Below are 19,091 nucleotides of genomic sequence, written 5' to 3' on the forward strand. Positions count from 1 at the left end.
TGGGTTCTTTACAACTAGTGCCACCTGGGAAACCCCAAAAGTGGCTGAGATTGTTTGAGAACCACTGCCAGACAACTCAGAACAATGGATGTCAACTACACAAGTTCTGCAACAAAGACCAAGGGACTGAAATGTGTGCACATACCACTCCCGTGCTGCTGACTGCCCAGTAGAGTTTTTGCTCCTCAATATCAAGGGTGATAAATGCCACATTTTCAAGGCTCCCAGTAAAGAGAGTTCTTGGAGATTTGCCATCCATGTTAGCGCTGGCAATCTTGGGAGGAATGCCACTGTTGGTTCCTCGGTCTGACCAGTACAGTTTCCTACAACCATGAAAAACAAAGGTGTTTAGTGAAACGTATGTTTTCAGTATGTATTTAAATGAAAAACAAATCTTTCTTGTCCTCAGGATGCACACCACTCAATGGAGGAAGTCTGAAATGTCAATATCCTGTTACATACAGCTTGGACAAGTCCATAACTAGTATTCTCTAATGTCTGTATGCTGCTGCTAAGTCGCTTCAGTCATGTCCGACTCTGTGCAACCCCATAGACGGCAGCCCACCAGGCTCCCCTGTCCCTGGGATTCTCCAGGCAAGAACACTGGAGTGGGTTGTATACTTCCCAGTTATTATTGGGAGAGAGGCCACTTAAAATAAAATCTGACACAGGACACCATTTTCCACTGGCGGACAATCCTTTAGCTTGGTCACACAGGAAGTTCATGGACTAAGAGTCTGTATCAACAGTCAGTTCCAGACTCACAGACTGCTAAGCACACCAGAAAAGAAAGAGCTAATGCAAAAGTATTCAAGTACCTCCCTGATCACCTCTCAGCCTTCTTTATTTCTTTTCCGAATCAATTACCACAAGATAAGCTACTTAATTTTCCAATTTTGATGGAAAATATAATGTATACACATGAATCCTAATCAGCACACAGAATTACCAATTTCATTAAAATATGTGAAGGTTGCTTTCCATTTCCAATGAGGACATGACTTCTAGACATGAGTCAAAGTTTTCATTCCTTTCGAACTCACCTCCTGCTTCACCGGACAGCCCTCTCAAACTCTTCCACGATTCCTCAAACCCTTAATTCCAATCATCTTTATTGGCATCTTTCTTTCACCATCAGTCTAATATACCCTTCCCATGAACCTACTCTTCAATTCTAAACTTCTTTACCTCTAAGCTTTCAAACTGAAATTCAACCAAACTCTTCCATCTCTTCCTTTCTCCTATTTTATTTCTTCCATTGAACCTGTTCTCTGCCCTTAAAATTTGTCTGAGCTCTCAAACCTTCAGCCCCTCTACCCCTGGACCTCATAGCATTTTAACTGTTTTAACAGTACTCTTATTTATTCTCATGATCTCCTTAACTTGCTAACTGCTCACCCTAAGTTCCTGTCATTATTCTCTTTCTCCTCTCCCATTCCAGGTTGCCAGTTTTCTGGACAAAGTCACAAAACTCTTATGAATTCTGAGTTCGCTAAAAATTTAAGCTACTTAACCTTAGCTAAGAACTCTTATCACTAGCTAAACATTTTCTTTTTCCCCTAACTCTTGCTACTCCAATCCTGATTAATTTTTCTAAAATACAAATTAGGTTCTATCATTCCTTTCCTGCAAATTTCTTACTGGCTCCTTATTTCTCAAAAAAAAAAAAAAATAGAGTACAACTCCTTAGCATGACATTAAAGCCCCTCCCTGATTCGTCCCCAAGTGGCTTTAGCTGCTGTATCTCTCCCATCTAGTCAACTGTCCCTTACTCGAAGTCTCTGGTTCCAGCCCTCTACACAATCATGCTAAGTACCACTATGCTTCTGGGCCCCCACTGCTCTTTGGCCTCAAGTATCACTTCTCAGCTGCAAGCCATCCTCCATCTACTGGTGGTCTTCTCACCCCTCAAGGTCTATTTCAAGCTTTCCACATTCATTCCAAGTCAAAATATATTATTGTTCACTCTATTTTAAAATGCCTGAAATTCTTGTCTGTTTGAAATTCAGGGTTATAACTTAACAGTTATTTCTTTCATACTGAGATCTATATTTTCTTTTTTATATGGTGGTGGTGGTTTAGTCACCAAGTCGTATCCGACTCTTGCAACCCCATGAACTGCAGCCAGCCAGGTTCCTCTGTCCATGGGATCCTCCAGGCAAGAATACTGGAGGGGGTTGCCATTTCCTTCTCCTTCTTTTTTATATAATTTCTTTCTTTTTTCTTTTTTTTGGCTGTGCTGGGGCTTTGCTGCACGCGAGCTTTACTCTAGTTGGGGCGAGCAGGGACCACTCTCTAGTTGTGGTACGCAGCCTTCTCATTGCAGTGGCTTCTCCTGTTGCAGAGTACAGGCTCTAGGGCACGGGGGCTTCAGTAGTTGCAGCTCCCAGGCTCTAGAGCACTGGCTCTATTGTTGTGGCACACAGGTGTAGTTGCTCTGGGGCATGTGGGATTCTCCCAGATTAGGGATCGAACCCACATCTCCCACACTGGCAGGCGGATTCTTTACCACTGAGCTACCAGAGAAGCCCTGAGATCTGTATTTTTCAAATGTTGGCATATGAAATCAGAAGAGGTCCTATGTTTGAAATCTTCCATTTTATCAGATCATAATACTAACAAAAGTGCTGCTGTATAGAAGATAAATGCTATTTCTGAATGAGCACTCACCCATTAACAGGATCGATAGTTATGCCAACTGGCAAACCAACTCCGAGACTCGTCCCATCATTGGTAATCAGGGTTTTCCCGTAACTGACATCTCCTCGAAGTGTTAAAACCTGCATAAGAGGAAAATAAGAAAGCTAAGATGAAGGAAAACTGAAACACACAACAAATTCAAACTATGATCGGGGTGAATAAGAGGGTTTGCGTGATATTCAGATAATCCCAAATTGCATATCAGAGCTACAAGAAAATCAGCTCAATAGAAAATGGGAGTAAGAAAATGAAATCACCTCTCAAATTTCTATTTGCAATTTATCTAAAAATTCAGGAGAAGCTATTTATATGGATCACTGCCTGAGTGAAACTACAAAATGCCTTCAGAAAAAGATAAGAACCATCCAAAGGGAACACCATAGTTCTCCTGTGCCCCGATGACTGGACCAGAGCACCCAGTGGTCCATCACTGCAAACACAGTTGAGCAAACAATCTAATTCACTTGAGTGAGTTCTATGCCACATTAACGGCCTGTGTGCAAATGCCCGCCCTGCCAGATCCTACATGACTGACTACAGGACCTGAGGCAAGTAAGTTCACCTCTCTGAACTGTGTTAGTCAAGTGTGGAAGATAATGGTCCCTTCTGCAGAGAGGTCCCAGCAACATGGGATAATTCATGTAAAGTGCTTTGCACAGCACCCAGCACAACAGTCAATGTTTTTTATTGACCTGTTTATGGGAACCCACTATATAGCAGCCATTATATTAAGCAATATCGGATTTAATCCTCACAGTGACTTTATGAGATGGATGTCATTATTATGCCCATATAAGGTAATAAAGAAGAGGCCTAGAGAGGATTTGTAGTTTTCCTATTGCTATGTTTTTGAGCAATCTTGCTTGAATTGTTATAACGACAGTGTTATACCACTGTGAAATACCACTAAGAGATATGGATTACTGGACCAGAAGCAGTTTCTTATAGAAACAAGGCTATTTTAGTATGCACTTGAGACAGTCTGAGGTGAGAAACACTCGTAAGAAATAAGAAAACGCCTCTTGATTTGCACAAAACTGATTATTTATGTTTGCTTCTACCTTTGCCTTTCTATCTATATACATCTCCCTCCCTCACTCTTTCACATGCACACACAAACACACACATCCTTCTCTCCCTCACCCTTTCTCTATAATTTTCTCTCTTGCTTTTTCTCCTATTTGGATTAAAGTAATTTTTTCAATTTGCCTCTTTCTGCTACAATTTCTGTCCTTTTCCTAAGGATGCCTTTGGTTCAAAGGAAAGTCTCCTTGTTTTTTTTGGAATAGTGGGAGCTCTCTCACAGACAGCCTTTCTGTACATTTCACTTCTCAGTTACAAAATTGCTTTCAGTGAGTGAGCACACAGCTACCCCTAGTGGAAAAGCTGGAATTCAACATGAGTTACTCCTATTATGATAGCTTAGTCAGTCAAGAATCTGCCAGCAATGCAGGAGATCAGCGTTCAATCCCTGGGTCAGGAAGATACTCTGGAGAAGGAAATGGCAACCCCATCCTGTATGCTTGACTAGAACATTCCATGGACAGAGGAGCTTGGCAGGCTACAGTCCTGGGACTGTATGGGATCTTTAGTCAGACATGACTGAGCGACTGAATATACACACAACCATGGCACTGATCCATGGAAAGCATTTACTAGTGTTTGCACAAATGAGCAAACAATCCAGACTCGAAGCCAGGACTCCAAAGCAAGTTTTCTCTCCTCTGGACCTTGCTGCATTTGGGGCACAATTTAAGTTTTCATGGTTAAAGTAGCCTCACCAATACACACAAATGCACATGCATACACGCACATGCACATACTGTTCTTCACCTGGTGCTATCTAACCCTGATGGAGGAGACAAGTGCTCTGCTCTTGAAAGACTATCAGTCCACAAAAGAAGATCCCCTTTACAAAACAGGAGCATTCCTTCTTTGCCATTTGGAAAGAAGACAGTTTTGTACTGAGTGGCCTCTAGAGAATGAGTTTGGTACTAAAGGTCTTGGGCAGTAAATATTGCCTTGTCTTGGGCCAGTGATATTTTTAGTTGAAGTTGTGCAAAATACTTTCTGTCACTGTCCAAGGGGGTTGAAGCAGAATTGACTGCTGAACTTGTGGTTTATAACAAGGCAAAGTTAGACCACCCACCCCTTCCTACCCCACCTCCCAGAATCAGGGCAGTGAAGCTGACTTCTGTGGGCTTAACATTCTCAGCAAATAAAGAGCTTGAACCAGATGAGCCTTCAAGTTTCCCTTCATGTTAGGAGCTGCTGATTCTACTTGGCTTGAGATTAGAATACTGAGTACATACTGTGACTATCCCTGTCACCGTGACCGTTTACTACACTTGTCGGCCCTCAGCAATGTGCTAAGGTTCGGATGGCTAGTGTGGAGGCTACTGAGGAAGGCTGCTGTGCATCTTCCTCATCGTTAGCATCAATCCTTCTGAATGTCCCAAAGAGAACCGACTTACTAACTGATGCTTCATCCAGAGCAGTGGACTGTCACCCTACTGTCAGATTCCCAAAACTGGCCCTTTGCATTAGGAATTCTCATTCTCACTCTGAATTAATAATCCCTCACATGTCTTAACCTTATCCCAGACTGGAGTAAACCAACACTAATCAAGTTACCTCTGAGTTACTTCAGGTGATTTCATACCTGTGCCCCTATAGAATTTCTTCTGGGAATTAAGAGTAAAAAGAACACTTATCTCACAAAAGAAAGGAATTAGAATCAAGTTTCTACTTTCTGTTTCACTGTTAAGAGTCATAGATTTCCATCTTAGAACAATAGCAATCTATAAATTTGGTTTAGAACTGAAATAGCATTGGATACTTGATGGGGAAAGATAATGAAAATGGGCCTTGCCTACTATAAGCTTCCCTTTACATTGAATTCGTTACATAATTTTTATTTATCTTTGCATATATTTTAATAAATCATTATTTATTAAATTGTTAACAGGCTGCCATTGATACTCAGGTGGAGACAAAAGAGCACAGTGGAAAGTTTCAATTTTTAGGTTTCTCCGTGTCTTCAGAGAATTAATACTAATATCCCTTTTTCCTTCCTCCATATGACAGCATTTCCTGAAATTTTACATGAATTAGAAACCAGTGTTTGTGTCAATAGTTTTATGGAATTATTACCTTAATTGACCGAGTCACATGATCAGTAAAATAAAGGTTTCTTGATAGCCAGTCTAACGCCAGGCTTGCAGAAGCCCCCAAACTTGACAGAGGAGCAAACACTGTCCTGTTGGTACCATCTGTCTTCACTCTGTGAATTTCACCCTGGTGAGAAAGATAAGGAGTGGTGAGCTGTTTCAGGGTCACAGCTTCTTCACTGCAGTTGCTTTAAGATACTTCATGCGTGGAAGAAATGCAAAGTGCCAGTGCCATTGGGGCGCTCACTGTATAAAACACTAACGCCAGCAATGCTGAATCTTTCATGCTCTCCTTGCTCCTCCCCCATTCTCACAGGTTTCTTCCCTAATAGGTAAAGAAAGGGTCCCAATGGGAAGGAAGTTGGAGGAATGTTCTCTTTGCTTCTAGAGACAAAGATTCTGAGTGAAGGCCACAGCAGCCACATCACATGTTTTCCTGAAATTCCCTTAGGGTATTATTGCCTTTGGTCTTAAGTGAAGATCATTCTTATGTTAGTCTAATATCTTCTGCTAGATTAAAGCTCAAGAGCAAACTTGGTTACTGCTTCCTCTTGGCATGTACTCTGCAGTTGGAAGTAGCCAGTTCACTGCAGAGAAAGTAGTAGTCACTTAATACTTGCTGAATGAATAAATGCACCCAAGAGTTTAAACGTGTTTATTATTGGGTCTTTGCTCCAGGCCAACTTACCATTGACGTCCCTCACTGAATTAAAAAAGGCTTAGTGTTAAACTAATTTCTGTCTGGGTCATTCCCACCCCGACCCCCCCAAGCAAAAATGTAAGAAGGCCTCCATGAAGGTAGGCTCTACAAGAACAAGCTACATACTTGGAATGTTATTCAAAACTTACTGGATTTTCAAGCCAGTAGATGAATTGCTCTGAGTAATCAACTGCAACATCATAACCATTGCGTATCCCTGATATGGGCACCATAGCATCAAAGGTCTTCATGTCAGGATTAAGGGAAATTCCAAAAATTATACTGTTTCTTACAACTATTAGGAATGCTTGATCATCTGTGAAAATAACAGAATATCACTCGAAATTATATCCCAGATATTTTGACTAACAGAGGGCAAAGGATTATTACCATTTGATAGGATAAAATGCCACTGAAGGATCATGGCAATAATTATAATGCATGATAGATATTTCACCAGAAAAATCAGGGTTTTCCTTTGGGTTTCAGTGGGTTGTTGGGTCACCAGACCACCAATTTCACACACAAGACTTCTGGAATCACCCAAGGTAGATCAGCATTTACCTTACACTTCATTAATTCCTTACTCACACTGCTAAACTATCCATGTTTGGATAGTCACAGACAAGAAGTTCTTCCATTTCTAGATGCAGAATGACTCAGGGAAGGGAGAGTTGGATTTTCACATTTTGAGGCAAAAGAAAATTTGTAGTCTCTTCTTGGTGAACGGCAGTTCATTAGTTTTAAGTATTTTTAGAAAATAACACCACAAAGTGTTGCCTAGTGTTTATGAAAGGGTCTAATTACTAAGGAAATCTAATTTATAATTGCACCAATTGTTGTTTGACTAATGTCTATCTTCTGCATTAGATTCTAACTCCCAAAGGGCAGTGACCCCGTCCAATTTACTCATTATGTCCCCAGAACTTGGAATAGTTGTCTAATAAATATTTGCTAACTGAATGGTCCCATACATGAATATAGATGGACAGATAAGTAAATATGTAGAGTGTCTTCTGAAGTTCTCAAAAGTATCTATACATTGCAATTTAAACATCTTCATAATATCTCATTTAAACTATCAGTTTATGTAGGCTCTTTAATAGATAATGAGGTCCTTTCTCAGAGATAATCCTCTCCAGACTGTAGGCCCATTATGAAAAAACTAATAATGTTCATGAGTAGGGTTTTAATATCATTCCTCTGTGAGAAAAGGAAAACTCTGAAATGTGAGTTTGTGTTATTAAGACATGTAAGATATATCACCTATTAAGACAAAGTATAAAATGATTAATTATTACATAATCTTCATGGGCTAAAAATGGTGTTTGCATTATTTTGATCATTCGGGAAGCTTTGCATCTTCAGCAGGATTATTTTGACAATTTTTTTCTTTACTTTCTTTTACATCCAATTAGCTTTTCCTTGCTCCTGGCATTTCCATTACTGAGAAACAAATTGACTCAATTGATTAACCTAGTACAGATGTGAAATTTGCAACTATTCATGAAAAGTACTACAACAGATAGCATTTAGTCTTTCACAGCAACCAGCAATGCTATTTTCAAAAACAGGTTTATCCTCAAGGAACTTAGAGTCTGGGGAGCCAGACAAAGAATACAGACCATGGCCATGAAAGAGTAGGTACAGCAGCATCTAGGGTTGGCTGGAAAGGAGATCAGGAGAAATGAAAACTTCTTCATTTTTATTTTTCATGTCATTATCTTATTAAGAATTAAGATTAGTGTTAGCAGGGCAAAGAAGTGAAAAGGCAACAGTTGGGAATGAAAAATTTATGTTGTCATTAAGAGGTGGCATTTATGACTCCCAAGCATAGTTCCTCCCAAAGTCAGACCTTACACAACCCTATTTTGGATGTGCAACTCTTAATATTAGGGGGTGCTGGGAAGATGGTTTGAGTTTGGGGGGCTTTTGGCACTTGAGGAACATATTTGATAAACAATAAAAAAACTATTTCATACAGAGAAAGCTCTCCCATTAAAATTTTATAGCATAAAATTAGGAAAAATAGAAATACTCCATCATCTCCCTTCCCAACAGTAAACACTATTGACATTTGTGTATCCTGTCCTCCAGATTTTTTTAATGTATGATTTTATGAATACATAGCCAATATTAAACAATCTCTGCTTTTTCACTTAATCTTATACAAGCACTTCCAAAGATATTTTAGACACTGCACAGACAAAATTTTAAAGGTGATCAAATAATTTTAAACTGTTTTCATCTATGAATGTTGTCTTCTAAGCTTCTTGTTGAAAAAAAAGCAATTTTTTTTTTAGTTCACATATATTAGCATTCAGTAACCCAACCGGTGCTCAGAAGCCTGTTGGAAAATGTTGAAAAAGTCCCACCTCAGTAAAAATCAGTCCATGGAAAACCACTAGTGGAATTATTTGTGAAATAAGAAAAGGTATTTTTTAGGGTTGACACTTATCAATCACTATCAGATAGTAATGTAGATGACACCAATCCCCAACGCACAGTTCAACAATCTTTGCGTGGTGAAAGAATGTTTTGCACAAAGAATGTCTATAGCCCCGTTTAATCTTCTGCTGAAAGACTCTGAGGACACACTAAATTAAACAATGTCAACAAGGATTAGGTTCATAATAAATCTCTGAAGAAACATTGCAGATGCCAATCCCTTTGTAAGCATTACCAATAATTAAAATCTTTCATCACAAAAGTATCACTGCAAAATATTACATGCTGATGGAATTAAATTTTCAGTAACCTTGCCTCTGTATAACCTGTAAGTACCATAAATTTCCTGGATTCAGGAATATATTTTCCTTTTGAAAACTAAATTTTCCTCTAGAATTAAGACTACTTTTCTGTTAATTTAGGAATTTTTCACCATTAAACATTTACTTTTAACTTTTCCACAGACATTTTTATCAGTATGAAAATGTTTACTCTTCTTCACTGAGTAATGAAAGAAACTTGTTTATACTACCTCTTTAGATTTTTAAGCAAAGGCAAATGATTTCTTAAAAATCTCCTTTGTGGATTGACTACATCTTATCCTTCCTTTCTTGCTCCCTGAAGTACTTAGTATAATACTCACATACTCTTCAATCAACCCAGTAAGATATCTAGGATGAGATGAAGAATAAATTGCTCAAGTAATCACTCAAAGTATTTCATACAAAGAAAAGTTTCATTTTTAGAGCACCATAAAATAATCAATAGTAAAGGTACGGAAACTGGAGTCAGAACACCCATACTGTAACACTATTGACTACTGGTTATGAGAATAGAAAATGAAATAAGGAGGCACCTTCCTTGTGGTCCAAGGTTAAGACTCCACATGCTCAATGCAGGAGTCCAGGTCTGATCCCAGGTCAGGAAACTAGATCCCACATGCAATGCAACTATGAGTTCACATGCCACAACTAAAAAATCCCATGTGCCACAACTAGACCCGGTATAGCCAAAAAAATAAATAAAAATAAATATTTTTTAAAATGAGATAAGTAACCTAAAAATGAAACTATCCACAAATATCCACGATTTTTTATTTCTAAATGCAGAATTTGGAACTTCCCTTTATCACAGCTTGGCTCCCTATAACCAGGTAAAAAAAATGTGAGGTCAAAGAATGCTGAACCACAGACACACATAATATTGGCTCCATATATAGAAACTATATTACAGTTACAACTCATTTGTAAGGGAGTTTCTGTATATGGTTGATTGTAAATCAATTTTTGTTTATGGTGCTCAATTAACTCACCCCATACGGCACCCACCCCACAGATACCTGCTGATCAGAGGAAACACAGCACACACACTCCATCACCAAGTGCTTTAGAGTTCAATGGCAAGTTCCACCTTCAGAGCATACTTAAAGGACATACTCTACCTCTCACGCAAGTCACAGAATCACGAGCAAGACTCCACCCGGAAGGACAAGCACAGGTGTAAAGACTCCTTGAGGAAAGCAGGCACAGATGACTACACCGGACATTGTTGCATGGATTTGAGGCTGTAATACAAAAAGAAGAAAACAGGGTGAATGGAAAACTGCCCATATTAAAGTGAACAGAATGAATGAACAAAGAAGATACAGTATGTATATAAACATGCATATAATCAAATATTAATCAGCCACCAAAAAAAAAAAAAGAAGAAAATACTCCATTTGCGACAACATAGACGGACCTGGAGGGTATAATGATATCACTTTCATATGAAATCTAAATCAAAAAATAAAAACAAATAGATCGGTGCTTGCCAGAAGCAGGAAATGCAAGGTAGCAAAAAGTGTAAAGGTGGTCAAAAGGTGGAAACTTCCAGTTACAACATAAAGAAGTCTTGTGGATGTAATGTACAACACGATGACTAAAGAGTTGATCCTAAAATTCCTAATCACAGAAAAATATGTGGTGATGGATGTTCACTAATCTCACATTGATTATTTCACAGTATATATAAATATCCAATCATTATGTTGCACACCTAAAACAAATGCAATGTCATTTGTCAACTATATCTCAATTAAAAAATTATAATCCCAGAAGTCTCCAATATTTGGACACACAAATATATAAGTTACCTTGGCTGGTTTGGTTTTTGCCCTTAACTACTTCACCCTTCCCCAACATCATCTTTCAACATAAGGTTCATAAGAGGCATAAGAGGGAAGAGTGACCTACCCAAGGTCACAGATCAATCCAGTCTATAAATGGATTATGAACTCAAACAGCCCCTGAGTAACCCAGGGCTTAGAAGTAGAAATTTGAAGCTACATAAGAGTCCCTTGGACTACAAGGAGATCCAACCAGTCCATCCTAAAGGAGATCAGTCCTGGGTGTTCATTGGAAGGACTGATGTTGAAGCTGAAACTCCAATACTTTGGCCACCTCATGCGAAGAGGTGACTCATTGGAAAAGACCCTGATGATGGGAGGGATTGGAGGCAGGAGGAGGAGGAGACGACAGAGGATGAGATGGCTGGATGGCATCACCGACTCGATGGACATGGGTTTGAGTAAACTCCGGGAGTGGGTGATGGACAGGGAGGCCTGGCGTGCTGTGACTCACGGGGTCGCAAAGAGTCAGACACGACTGAGCGACTGAACTGAACTGAACTGAAGATGTGTTTCCTTGGCTGACCCCAAAAAGATCTTTTTACATTAAATGATACCAAGTTGTGTTCTCTATGTGACCTTACCTACTGTTGTGAAAGTTCTGGTTAGGTAACAATCTTTCTTTTTTTCATTAATAACATCTTTGTGTGTTTCTACTCCTTGAAGTAAAGAGATGTGGTGTGCATCCTGTGCTGATAGGATATTCTCTAGATCTTACATATTCTCATTACATACACTTGGTTAGATGCAGTAATCCATTCGTTCACTCAAAAACTAGTAAAGCCAAACAGGCTTTCAAGGTGGTGCAAGTGGTAAAGAATCCAACTGCAGGAATCAGAGAAGACTGTAAATATGAGGCAGTTATTATAACAAAAGGAACCAGAACTAAACTCATAAACTGTGTGACTCTAGAATGTGAGAGTAAAGAACAAAAGAATTGTGAAAGAGAGAGCCATTTTCGATAGGGTGGTCAAGAACCATCTGAGAGAATGAAGGCACAAAAAACCATCTGAGAGTAACACGAAGGAGCACCTCAGACAGAGATCTGGGCAAGGAGCACCCCAGGGCAGAGGGACGAGCCAGTGCAGACATTCAGGGGTGGGAAGAAGCCTGATGTGCTTCTGTTCCAAAAGGAAGTCCAGTGAAGCCCAGTGTGGCAAGAATAAGTGAGAGAAAAAAACCAGGGAGACTTTGAGTATGTAAAGACATAAAAGGTTTGTGTTTTCCATGATAAATAGAAATCATGGAAATACCCTGTCCAAACAAATGGGTCTGCAAAATTATACGTTTTACATTTCCAGAATCAATGTTTTCCAAGCTATACCCGGGAAAGATATGTCTATCACTTACAAACTGGTTGTTTTGCAGGATGAACCACAACAATGCCAAGAGGTTGGTGAAGTGTCATCACCACTGACTGGTTCCCCCCATGCCACTTATTGGCTTTCATAACCTCATGAGTAGCACGATCACTCCAGTACACAGTATCTTCAAAGAGACTTATGGAATAAGGATGGCGCAGAATCTGTGAAGCAGAAGAGAACAATGAGACCTAGAAATAAAAACTAAGATGAACAAAGTAGGAAGGGATACCTACCCAAGCAGATGGTTTCCTTTAGCATTTAACTTAATAAAGACATAGTAAAATCCTTGCTCAAGAGGTAGAAAAAAATATACTTCTTGACCTACATCCCCCTGACAAATCAAAAATACTTTCATGGGCCTGTGTCATTTAGCCTTCATCTTTACTCTGAAGGCTAAAATAGCTCTTTAGTAAAATACATATTTTCTTCATTTCCCCATTTAACTTGTGAAAATAAATTCACCAGAATTCCCTGAATAAAAATACAAAATATGCAATAAACTATGATTTCATTGAGGAATTTACATATAATTATATCATTCTTTACGTGGAAGCAACAGATTGGCATCAGCTAAATAACAGATCAACTAAATCACGCAAGCTATTATTCTTTCCTGGACCATGAACAGGAATAATTATTTTTTGTGAAAAAAGAGGGACCGGCCCTCCTTCCTGTTGATATTTTCTGGATGTCTATGACACAGCAGTGAATTTCTTCCTTTTCTTTTACTCCATATGCTTCCTGCTAAACCATGATCTTAGTTTAATTTCCTTTCTTTGCTACCAACTTACCAAATCGCTGGCTATCACCTGCCTCCGATTGCTTCCATCGTAGTGACAGAAGTCTATGTAATCAAGATAGCCATCCATGAAATAGATTAGCCTGTTGGGGTAATCAAGAGCTAATCCAGTGGGCCAGTAGATCTTCTCCTGGACAATGACGGTGCGCTGACTGCCATCCATGCTAGCTCGCTCAATGCGAGGGTGATTGCCCCAGTCAGACCAGAACATCACACGGTCACTGTGAAAAGAAACGAGTTACCAATTGGACAGGACATATTTCTACATGGAAAATAATTGTCATTTTAAATAATAGAATATCATGTTTATGCTCTGCTTAAAATAACACATCTCCAGTTCAGAATATATATAAGAGCTTACTGTGTCACAAAGTAAAACTTCAATCATAATGCAATCACGAGCCATCTGGGTGTTTTTATAATGTTCATAAAACATGCAGTACAGTGTGACATGCTGAAATGTCTCAATGCTTATTTGTGTTTCTGTACAAGCCACATACAGTTGATCTAGAAAAGTCCATCTGTCCTTGTTTATCTACCCTGTCATTTTTAAGAAAGCCGTTATTCATCATCAGATTCATCATAAATTTCACTGGTGTGTAATACTTTACAATATCTAGCAAATCTACACTGCATTGAACATAATTTGCCTAACTCATCTTCCTGCAGAAGACAATCTAAGGAAATTCAAGGAAAGAAGCCCTCAAAGATTTCTAAGCATGAGAGAATTTCTTCTTTCCTTTAGGGCCAGGAGGCAAAAATTTCCTTACATGACCTAAAAGGAAGTTGTAGTAAACAATACAAAATTGAAGCAAGAAAATCTGGCTTTTTGTTGTAGACATATGAAGTATATTACTGCATGCATTTGTTAGACACTTCATCATATACTTGCAAGCTAAAAAATAATATGATCTTTAATTTAAGTGAACAATCAATTGCTCTTGTGTACTTTATGAAGAAGACTATTCAGATAAAGGAAGACAGCAACAAGTAGCTGTATGGCTAACATTTATATAGAAATGTTTAAACAAGGGATCATTAAAAATATTGTGATATGAGTATTAACCACGTCACATTACTGTTATTTCCTCTCATACAATGTTAAGGCAACATGATATTTAAGGGGAAAAAAAATGTCTTACGTAGCTCTGGGATCTACTACTAGTCCCCCTGGATTTGTTGTGTTTTCACTAAGCAGCACAGTCCTGTGGCTCCCATCCAGTTTAGCGACTTCAATTGTTTGCAGGGAAATGTCTGTCCAGTAAAGATTGCGTCCTATCCAATCTACTGCAATATTTCCAGTCATGCTGACACCACTGTCAAGTATCTAAAGACAAAAGTGAATGGTAAGTGAACTCTCAAGAAATAATCCAAACACAGAAATAAAATGAAAATTGAGAATAAGGTATCATCTAACTTGTCCTATGATTTCATGAGAGGACTAGAAAATATGGTCTTCCCATGTAGAAACAATAGGGTTTTCTAGGGAAAATCTACAAGATGGTGTAGAATTGAATACTCTATTGTTGGATTAGTGTGGAGTTTTGGTTTCAGAATTTTTTCAGTTAAACAAAAACTGTATCCATTTGCTAAGTTGGCCACCCTATGAAACTTTACAGTGTTCTCATGGCAAAAGTAATGCCTTTATTGATTGAGAGCCAACAATTACAAAATAAGGTTCTAAGGGGGCAGAGGAAACATAACCACCAAGGATGAAGAAATTGAAACTCTGGGAGACTGATCAAGAAACATAACTGAATTAAAGCTAAGAAAAGCAACTTCAACTACAAGGTCCTATTGTATAGCACAAGGAACTATATTCACTATCCTATATAATAAACCATGATAGAAAATAAATTTTAAAAATATTTTAAAAGACAAAAGAAAGTAAAGCAACCTCCCCTGTGTCTCCCTTGTCTTTTATCCACTAGAGAGAAAAAAAAAAAAATGCAGAAAGGACTTCCAAGATGCAATGAGATCTCTGTATCATATAACCTGGTATTCAGATTCAAGTCTCTCCCTTCAGATCCCATCAGATAGGAGTTAGGAACATCCAGGGCTTTTAAGTATGGATGGCCCAGAGGGAGACATGAGAACCACTTAAGATAACATAGGACCTTCTCTCACTGGTGATTAATAGCAAATAGACCTGAGACTGGGGAACTAGTCAGATCAAAGGCCAGTAGACATGTACTTATGTACTTACTAGTTTTCTATCAGTTCCATTTTGAAAGGCACTCCAGATTTTACCCTGAGTTCCATCAGACCAAAAGATACGACCACTGACGGAATCAAAATCAACAGCCACAATGTGAGAACCATGTTGGATAACCGGGTAGATAAAGTACCCCTGCTGGGTAATATTGCCAGCAATAAGCTGGCTCTGACTCGCCACCAGTATCAGACTTCCAGATTCTGTCCAAGAAGAAAATAGAAGTGTCAATGATTCTGGGAGAAACAACAATATTTGATGTAATATCTTTGATAACAGAAAGAAGATGCCATTCCAAATTAGAGTAATGGGGAAAAACAAACAAACAAAAAACATAAGAATGATGTTACCTTAATAGCTGATTTTCACAAGTACTGAAAGTAAGCTTTCAAAATATCTTTCATCCTTGAATTACACTTCAGTGTTTATCTATCAACCTGGAGTGAACTATTCTTGCATTCCTCCTGTTACTATAGTTACTTTTGTACTTGCTTATTTCGTACTCTGCATTCAGCTGTGGCAGAGATTTCTAATCATTCCTATGTCCTCTCTCGTCTTCCTTTTTAGTAATAAATTATGCCAAGCTTTAGCACAGCACAGGGCCTAAGAGCTAGAGACGTTTCTCCATTTCCATTTCAATTTGAAGAGACTATATGACTAAGTTTCCATCAATAAAATGCAAACAAAAATGAAGTGTCAAATTCCAGGTATCATCCTTAAAAGGAAGCTGCTCACCCCTTTCATACTTCCTGGGAGCTGGCAAACTCTGGAGCAAGATCACTTGGATCCCTGGATGGAAGGCACACCAGCTTTTACCCCCAAACCCTCTACCCTCCAGACTCCTACCTGAAAAGAAGAAACTGCCTCTTTGGTGTTAGTATTCTTTATTTGGTCACATTTAAAGCAGCCATATCAATACCCTAACACATAGTACACTTTCATGTCATAGAAACTGAATTAATGCTATGTGTGTGCTGTGTTCAGTCGTGTCTAACTCTTTGCCACCCCATGGACTGTAGTCCGCCAGGCTCCTCTGTCCATGGAATTTGCCAGGCAAGAATACTGGAGTGGGTTGCCATTTCCAATTCCAGGCGATCTTCCTGAGTCAAGGATTGAACCTGTGTTTCTTACGTCTACCTGCATTCACAGGCAGATTCTATAGCACTGTGCCATCTGGGAAGCCCAGAATTAATACTGGTTGAATTTAATTCGTTAGGTATTATACAAAGATGGTGTCTGGAGTGTGCCTGTTAAACTAGCTGGAGTTAGTTCACTTTCATTACCTGTAGCTTTACAAGTCCTCCGATCAGCGTCTAGCCTGTATTCTGAATCACACCAGCACCGGAAAGAACCTCTCATGTTGTAACAGTACTGGCTACAAAAGCCTCGAATACGACATTCATCTATGTCTTCGCAGGTCTTAGAGTCATTGCCAAGCAGGTATCCCAATGGACATTGGCACTGGGCCCCATAAGGCCCTTGAATACACTGGTGAGTACAACCACCATTGGAATCTGAGCAGCTATTCTGGTCTAGAATAAAGAAAAAGAAATCACAAAGGGGAAAAGTCAGGAATCTTTGCTTCTTTGGTTCATTCTGTTATATTACATGTCACACATGTCTCACGTCACCCTCAACACAATACCCAAGTATGAGCTATGAGCAGAATCCACATGGATGACGTCCATAGACTGTCCAGTGCTCTGACTTGCCTAATTACCATCTTTCACATCCACTGGACTGGAACCACTTTCTTCACTACAACCTTCAAATATAACTCCATTTAGTGCCATGAAAGAAATGTGGAGGAAATATAAAAAAACATAACTGTCATTGGTAAAGCATGCAAAGAGACCTAAATTACTTCCCATTTGTTTTCTGTCATTCTGCTACCTACACAGATATGAAAGATAAGACTTTGACACTAAGAACAGAGCTAAAAGGTTTACAATGGGGAAAGACAACTGAAAGACTAGAGGGTATAGATACACTAACATACCATCATCCTTACTTTCAGGGCTAAAATGACGATGCCCGAGGTACCCAAGATAGTTATCTGCCTGTAGATGCAAATACCCTCTATTTCCATGTGTACTCTTATTTATAAGAGTCATGGTATGAAACATGTACCAGAAGGGGAAGTAAGCCAAAATGATTAAGACATTTTCAGCACAAATGCAATGCAAATAAAATCATAAGAATCTAAAATACTTTGCAGTCATACCTGGCTGGGGTTCATCTGAGAGTGAGCATTGATTAAAGAGCAAAGAAAGAAATGACAGTAATTAGGATGATATGCCAATCACAGGATTTTAATCACAGCAAACACAAATTCCTGGACTTCATTTGTTTTGTGGCAAGTTCTGATTGAAATTAGGAAATATGAAAGCTGGAAAAACTTATGAGTGCATTACCCAACAGGACCAAATTTAATTTGATGATCTAATGAAGTAAGAACACAGAACTGGGTGCAAAGGATTAAATGAGAAATACTATCCAGTGATGATTTATTTAAATTCCATGATGGCTATCCCTACACAGGTTGAAATTCAGAGAACTGAGATTCCTTCCTCAAGAACTACATGGTGATTGTGACAATGACGACACACAGCTGGCCACTGCTCAGGATGAGTTCATGGCCAGTAAACTGTGGTCAGGAAACTTACTGCAAAGCGGGGACTCATCTGTCCCACCAGGGCAGTCAGGGACACCATCACACACTGCACTCATATTCACACAGATGCTATGGCCGGGGCATTGCCACTGCCGACTGGGACACCGAAAAGGCTGAGTAGGGCAGTCCTTCTCATCGCTCATGTCTCCACAATCATTGTCCCCATCACAGAGCCAATTTCTATAGACGCAGTTTCCATTTTGGCAGACAAAATGAGATGGATGGCAGGTTTTGGGGGGACAGCCATTGTGCTCATCAGATCCCTGGATGCAGTCCTCATGCCCATCACACTCCCAGGTCTTCGGAATGCAGATCCCATCTTCTTGGCACTGGAATTCATCTTGGTGGCACATCCCAGGAGGCCTGGTTGCTAAGAGAACAGCATGGGGAAAATGCATTTGTGAATGTGATCCATAATCCCTTTTATATAACTTCTAGGTTCAGAAGAAATCATTTTGGATCAATGGCGGGTTTCTAATAATGATTATGACATATGTACTATTAACATCTAAAATGAGTGTCCTCTCTGTCTGATCTGATTAATGGATCTAATAACAAAGAAACGGATGTACAATGGATAGAAGTCCCTGAGTTGAAAGAAAATTCTATTTTCTGTGTTTCTAACTTTGGATTAAATAATAAAGAATCATCAGAGCATTTAATAGAGGTTAAACAGCTATGGTGACATGGAATTCATGTATTTCATATATTTGGATGTTATCACTTTCCCTCAAATGAATTATACTAAATGAAGCCAAGTAGGAAGTCAAGACATACCTGGAGTAACAGGCAAATTTGGCCTTGGAGTACAGAATGAAGCAGGGCAAAGGCTAATAGAGTTTTGCCAAGAGAACACA

The 19,091-nt window shown here is 39.1% G+C and overlaps 1 protein-coding gene across 2 annotated transcripts in view; it reads right to left on the minus strand.

Annotated features, from left to right (window-relative positions):
• The window catches only part of LRP2 (LDL receptor related protein 2), a 176,320-nt gene that overhangs the window by 66,280 nt on the left and 90,949 nt on the right, over positions 1-19,091 (minus strand). For both annotated transcript variants that reach the window (XM_043488175.1, XM_043488176.1), the window contains 11 exons: positions 18,227-18,604; positions 16,844-17,092; positions 15,555-15,763; positions 14,491-14,675; positions 13,341-13,569; positions 12,536-12,710; positions 10,460-10,582; positions 6,720-6,886; positions 5,854-5,997; positions 2,671-2,780; positions 146-323 (listed from right to left, as the gene is read on the minus strand). In XM_043488175.1, the coding sequence (XP_043344110.1) occupies positions 146-323; positions 2,671-2,780; positions 5,854-5,997; positions 6,720-6,886; positions 10,460-10,582; positions 12,536-12,710; positions 13,341-13,569; positions 14,491-14,675; positions 15,555-15,763; positions 16,844-17,092; positions 18,227-18,604 (2,147 nt within the window). The remainder of the gene's footprint in view (positions 1-145; positions 324-2,670; positions 2,781-5,853; positions 5,998-6,719; positions 6,887-10,459; positions 10,583-12,535; positions 12,711-13,340; positions 13,570-14,490; positions 14,676-15,554; positions 15,764-16,843; positions 17,093-18,226; positions 18,605-19,091) is intronic.

Source organism: Cervus canadensis, chromosome 15 (assembly GCF_019320065.1).
Source record: "Cervus canadensis isolate Bull #8, Minnesota chromosome 15, ASM1932006v1, whole genome shotgun sequence".
Lineage (NCBI taxonomy): Eukaryota > Metazoa > Chordata > Mammalia > Artiodactyla > Cervidae > Cervus > Cervus canadensis.